Source organism: Mesocricetus auratus, unplaced genomic scaffold (assembly GCF_017639785.1).
Source record: "Mesocricetus auratus isolate SY011 unplaced genomic scaffold, BCM_Maur_2.0 Super-Scaffold_4256, whole genome shotgun sequence".
In the NCBI taxonomy this organism is placed as follows: Eukaryota; Metazoa; Chordata; class Mammalia; order Rodentia; family Cricetidae; genus Mesocricetus; species Mesocricetus auratus.
Window position 1 is genome coordinate 95,575,070 of NW_024429182.1, and position 6,566 is coordinate 95,581,635.

A 6,566-nucleotide genomic window follows, 5' to 3' on the forward strand; every position below is an offset into this window, starting at 1 on the left:
ATGTACCTTAGTAATAGTGAGTAATAAATTAATTTTGAGCATTCATATTTCTTCCTCTGGAAAAGAAAGCCATGTAGCTTATGGAAGAGCTGAGGTGTAGTTGGAGGTAGAGAAGGGAGGGAGTGCTAACATGCATTAAGTTCCAGGGAACTCTGATTTTGCTCCATACCTTTGCAGGCTGTCACTGTGACCTCACCCTCTCCTGTCCTCCTCACTTGGTGTCAGCGATGAGCTCCTGCAACTTCACACATGCCACCTTCGTTCTTATTGGTATCCCAGGACTGGAAGAAGCTCAATTTTGGTTTGGCTTCCCCCTGCTTTCCATGTATGCAGTGGCATTGTTTGGAAACTGTATCGTCGTATTCATCGTGAGGACTGAGCGAAGCCTGCATGCACCCATGTACCTTTTTCTCTGCATGCTGGCAGCTATTGATCTGGCTTTGTCCACATCCACCATGCCCAAGATCCTCGCCCTCTTTTGGTTTGATTCCCGAGAGATTACTTTTGATGCCTGTCTCGCCCAGATGTTCTTCATTCATGCTCTCTCGGCAATTGAATCTACCATCCTGCTGGCCATGGCCTTTGACCGTTATGTAGCCATCTGCCACCCACTGCGTCATGCTGCTGTGCTCAACAATACAGTGACAGCCCAAATCGGCATGGTGGCTCTGGTTCGGGGATCCCTATTCTTTTTCCCACTCCCACTACTGATCAAGCGGCTGGCATTCTGTCACTCCAATGTGCTCTCCCATTCCTATTGTGTCCATCAGGATGTGATGAAGTTGGCCTCTACAGACACATTGCCCAATGTAGTCTATGGTCTAACTGCCATTCTGCTTGTCATGGGTGTAGATGTCATGTTCATCTCCTTGTCCTATTTTCTGATTATACGAACAGTTCTACAACTGCCTTCCAAGTCAGAGAGAGCTAAGGCATTTGGGACCTGTGTGTCACACATTGGTGTGGTTCTGGCCTTCTATGTACCACTCATAGGCCTATCGGTGGTACACCGTTTTGGAAACAGCCTAGACCCCATTGTGCATGTTCTCATGGGGGATGTCTACCTTCTGCTGCCCCCTGTGATCAATCCCATCATCTATGGTGCTAAGACAAAGCAGATCAGAACAAGGGTGCTGGCTATGCTCAAGATCAGCTGTGACAAGGACATTGAAGCTGGAGGAAACACGTGACCCTTACCATTCCATCACCATTGTTCTAGATAGCTTAATATAGTAATTCATCAGACCTGTTTAATTCCCATAAGCACATTAGTGCTTTTCACTGGATGGGATAGTGAACTAAAGTATGGTTTAGTTCATTGTGGATATAATGTGAAATAATCTGTATCAATGAATATTGTGCTGTTTAAAGACTGCTATAAAATGAGACACAGTGATAACAAAGCAACTAGGATTTGTGATTTAAACTAACTGGCCAGGTTTGTGATTTTGATGGAATCGGTTCAAATTACCAATGACTTTGTTTTATTCCTACTCTCTTTGTCGTGAAGCTATTGTTCAGCATAACTTCTAAAATGTAGAACATGAAACTGACAGTATGGTAGCCAAGGCTTGTTTCCTTTACTTCAAGTTTATTATTCACTACCCAGAAACATATCGAAGCCCTAAATAGTAACGCTTATGAATGTATCATGTATGTTTAACATGTTCCAGGCTGCATGACAAGTGTTTTGCAGCCTTTCTGTGATCTCATCATTTCTCCAAGGAAGGTACCATTTTTGCCCTTCACAACATGAGATAGAGGCTTTAATGAGAAAAGAAACTTTCTTGTATGTGCTGTGCCAAGATTTTAAATTAAATTTGGTAATTGAATAGATTTGTTTTACTACCATGTTATATTGCTTCCTGTTTAACATCTGCCATCTATTTCCTCTGCCTGTTAGAATTTCTGTTTTCTCAGTACCGTGTGCTAACATGGGTGTCTTTGTGTTTGAGCAATGTGATTGACCCTGTACTAGTTGGTGGCAGAAAACTCTTCCTGATAGAGAAGGCTGCTTCTGCTCAGATAAAAGGAGGACCTCTCAATCTTTGAATCTCCTACATATCCTTGATCGATTTTGTATTCTTTTTATTGTGTCCTGCATCTATCAACTCCTTTGAATGTGTAACATGTGGTAGTGACTGAGTCTTGACTTAAGTGTCCGACAACATAATAATTTATCTTGAAATGTTCAGTGTTATTTCTACTGTTTTTATGTTCATAGAACCCTATAAAGTAATGTTGGGCGATGTGACAGCTCCCCCAGTCTTTTCATCGTCAGTGCAAAGGGACTGCCAAGTATGTCTTGCAGAACTGTAAAGATGTTGTATGAACTTATCTCATGTACAATATTCCCTTTGTATTAAAAGAGATGATGAAAAGGTTCTAGAAATAGTAGTGATACCTGCATAACAATATTAGTATATTTAGTGTATACTTAATACTTAAAATGGTGAAATTTATGTAATAGGCATCTGCCACAATAAAAGAAAACGTTTAAATTGTTGTAAAATATTTTATTGTCAATTATATGTCACTAATGTAGTAAAAACAAAGTTTAGATATGTTAGGTTAAAGAAAATATGTTACTAAGGCTTTTAAAAATAGTTCATAAGGGGTGATATTGGGTCTGAACTACTAAAAGTCCAAAACTCAATAGTTTGCTGTGGATATAACAGGCCCATATGACAGTCTTTCAGAGCTCTCAGGAAGCTGGTAGCTGTACTTGTAACTGGCCAGATAACCTAAGGATGAGCCAACAGCAGGAAGAGCAAAATTTTTCTGTCACTGCACACCCTTGGGTAAGTTATGTACTTTCTTTGCATTTTTCCACCTATAATTTTGTAATAGGCTTCATTTCCAAGGCCAAAAGGCAGAAACAAAAAATCCCAAGAGAACTTTGTCATTCTTTCTGTGAATATCATGTAATACTTTTTGATTAGAGTAATAAAACGGTAATCATGTGAATGAGGGGAAATCATTTGACATTGTTATGAATAGCATTTTACATCAGCTTGACTGGGATATGACCTCCTGATATTTGAACATAACTTTTTCTGGATATCTCCATGATGGTGTGTTTTTGAGTGATAGCAACACTGTTATCCGGCACTTTGTAGATGCAGGAAGGAGTACCAATGTCATCCTCAATTACATCATGAGTGTAAATCCACAGATTATATGGGACACTTTATGAAAGAGAGGGGAAGAGAGACAGAGAAACAGAGAGAAAAAAAAAGAACTTTCTACTCTTCTGTCCCATACTATGTTCCCTCAGAATAATGTGATGAAAGCACAAACATAGCCTATACTGCACCCCAAAAGTGCTATAGGACCATGGGTTGAAATTTGGGGGCTCTGAACAATGTTTTCCATTCTGACACTAGATGGGTAATCTTCCCTAATTCATACAATCTCTTCAGTGAAGGATTTCAATTGATTAGGATAATCTCAAAATTTGCTGCCGCATTTCAAACATGCCATTCTATTAATATCATTAACAAGCCTTAGAGAATTCCTGAGGACTCACAATACCAATGCAGGACACTCCGTGGATGTTGCACTCTGGCCTACATGAGAGGCTGGCCCCTTCTCTACGCCTGCACCTGTTCTTTGCCCAAACATGGCATTTCTCAATTTAATCTCCTACACTCTGTTCCTACCAACTATGGCTCTTCCTAAAAAATCAAAACTGCTCTCAGGGACAGAATTTTTCCATCACAAGAAACATTCAAAGGCTCTCTAAATGGAAGTTGAGTCCAATAGGAAGAGTAGCGGCTGTGTAACTTTTCAGGTCAATTCTGTCTTTGAACTGGCTCCTTGATTGTTGCTACCTGGTAGTTCTTTTATGGGAATTAGATATAATAATCCTTGGTCAACACTTACCACAGCAGTCAGTACTTAGTGTGCTCTCCACAGATACCTGGCATATTATAATAAGAGGGAAACAGGTAAAAATTGTGTTGCCTAACACTGAGGTAAACGCATAAGAACACACATTGGAACCACAGCAAGCAAAGTTCTATGTATGTAGCCGACCTCCTATCTCAGCCCCCAGAGAAGCACTCACCTGCTGAATTAACCCAAAAGCTTGAAATTTTAAAATAGGACGTGTTGAGGGGATGAAGGGGAGCTGAGCAGTTAACAGCACTGGCTGCTCTTCCAGAGGACTTAGATTCAATTACTGGCACCTCAACAGCAGCTCAACACTGTCTGTAATCTCACTTCCAAAGGATCTAATGCTCTTTTCTGTCCTCTGCAACAAGTAATATGTAGTACATAGTCAAAAACACTCATACACACAAATTATAAAATAAAAACATTTTTTAAAAACTGGAATATTTACCCATTGTCCATCAACAGAAATCCTTAGAAATTCAAGCATGAAAATAAAACTTAAAATTGCACCAAGATAGCCCTTTACATTACAACATTCTGTACTCTGTCTAATATGGCCCAAGAGCTCATTCTTCACAGTGCTGCACTAAGCAAATGGATTGCTTTAACTGAGTGAATTTTATTGTTACCACAAAATTAGCAGAGCCCATTGTTTAATTCCAAAACTGTAATCTTTTGGTAAATGTATATGTAAGCAATGTAATCCTTATACTTGTAATCCATATTCCTTTGCAAGTGATTAAAATATAACCTTTATCACCAAATTTAAAAAAAACAGACTTGCAGAATAGAGGAGAGCAACATAAGAGATACCATAATAGTAGGAGCCATTATAGGTTTGAGGAGAGATCTGGCACTAGAGAGATTTCCAGAGATCTACAAGGATGACACCAACTGGCAATCTAAGCAATAGTGGAGAGGCTACCTTAAATGCCCTTCCCCGATAATGAAATTGATGACTACCTTATATGCCGTCCTAGAGCCTTCATCCAGTGGCTAATGGAAACAGAGACAGACACCCACAGCTAAACACTGGACTGAACTCCTGGAACCCAATTGCACAGAGGGAGAAGTGATGAGCAAAGGGGTCAAGACCAACCTGGTGAAACCCACAGAGACAGCTGACCTGAACAAGGGGAAGCTCATGGACCCCAGACTGATGGCTGAGAGGCCAGCATAGGACTGATCTAGATTCCCTGAATGTGGGTGTCAGTGAGGAGGCCTCAGCAATCTATGGGGATCAGTATTTATCCCTGGCATATGAATGAATTTGGGGAGCTCATTCCACATGGAGAGATGATCTCTCAGCCTGGACACATGGGAGAGGGCCTTGGCCCTGCCCTAGATGATATGATAGACTTTGGAGGACCTCACCCTCCCTGGAGAGTGGAGGGAAGATCATATGGGGGTTGGGAGGGTTGAGGGGGCAGGTGAGGAGGGGAGAGAGAGGGAGCTGGGATTGACACATGAAATAAGCTTGTTTCTAATTTAAATTTAAAAAAATAACAGTCTTGCAAGTTCTCCATCTCTCTTCTGGTTCTCACTCCTCTCTGTACTTCACACACTTTTCCCAATCCCGCCCCCACACACAGCATACAAACACTAGTGGGGGGTGCGAAATGGAAGAGATCACAATGGGTGAGGGGGATGGAGTTTCTTTTTTTTTTTTTTAAGAGTGGATTTCTTTTTTTTTTCTTTTAATTTTAAATAGCTTGTTTTACATGTCAATCCCAGTTCCCTCTCCCTCCCCTCCTCCCGCAGGCCCCCACCATCCCCCCCCAGCCTCCTACCCTATTGCCAATTCCTTCCACATAGGGGATATCTAGAGTCTGTCATTTCACTCAGGGCAGGGTCCAGGCACTCCCCTAAGAGTCCAGGCTGAGAAAGCATCCCTCTTTTTGTTATGGACACACGATGTCTGTTTGTATTCCAGGGATAAACACTGATCCATTGCTCAGGGACCCATAGGTTGCCCAGGCCTCCTCACTGACTGTCACATTCGGGGGGTCTGGATCAGTCCCATGCTGGCCTCCCAGCTGTCGGTCTGGGGTCCAAGTGCTCTCCCCTTGTTCAGACCATTCTTTGCCAAGGGATGGAATTTCAATGAGACAAAGAAGGGGCAAAGTGATTGACATGTTCACTGGAGATGGTGTAGCAGGCCAGCTTCCAAAGCTGTCCCAAGAAAATGTGGTTGCATTTCCAGTGATGGCAAATGAAAGGAAGAGGCAAAGACCACTGCTGTAGCTTAGCTACACAATCCAGGATCCTGGGAGAGCATTTGTCTTTCTGTTCCCATTACCTGGAAAGGCTTCTGCATTTGAGGAGCCTAGTCAGCTGGCATGTGGCCGCAGGCTGTTCCTTCTGTGAGAGGCCTCTGAAACTGGGACTCTCAAGCAAATGGTCACCGCAGTGAGAGTGTCTTTCCCAGCACACAGGGTCTCCTGGGACAGATAGCCATAAAAGCACTGCCCTGTTCCCAGCCGTGTTTATGTTGGCCTGATAGTGGAGGGCACTCATTTAGGTAGCCAGTCCCCCTAGAGAGCCATAACACAAGTTTGCCTTAGGACAGAGAACTCACATTACTACATGGTTTTATGTAATCCCCATCTCTGAGCTGTATGTTTTATCCTAGACAAGCTTGATTAGAAATGAAAGAACATAGTGTGTGT

The 6,566-nt window shown here is 42.1% G+C and overlaps 1 protein-coding gene across 1 annotated transcript; it reads left to right on the forward strand.

Annotated features, from left to right (window-relative positions):
* Positions 1-227: 227 nt before the first annotated feature.
* LOC101830074 (olfactory receptor 51E2) lies at positions 228-2,449 on the forward strand. Its single transcript, XM_013116285.2, has one exon. The coding sequence runs from the start codon at positions 228-230 to the stop codon at positions 1,188-1,190; it is 963 nt and encodes a 320-aa protein (XP_012971739.1). The 3' UTR covers positions 1,191-2,449.
* The last annotated feature ends 4,117 nt before the right edge of the window (positions 2,450-6,566 follow it).

What these genes read in the sequence shown, in the direction of transcription:
- LOC101830074 (XM_013116285.2), top strand. Translation starts at nt 228, where the DNA reads ATGAGCTCCTGCAACTTCACACATGCCACCTTCGTTCTTATTGGTATC.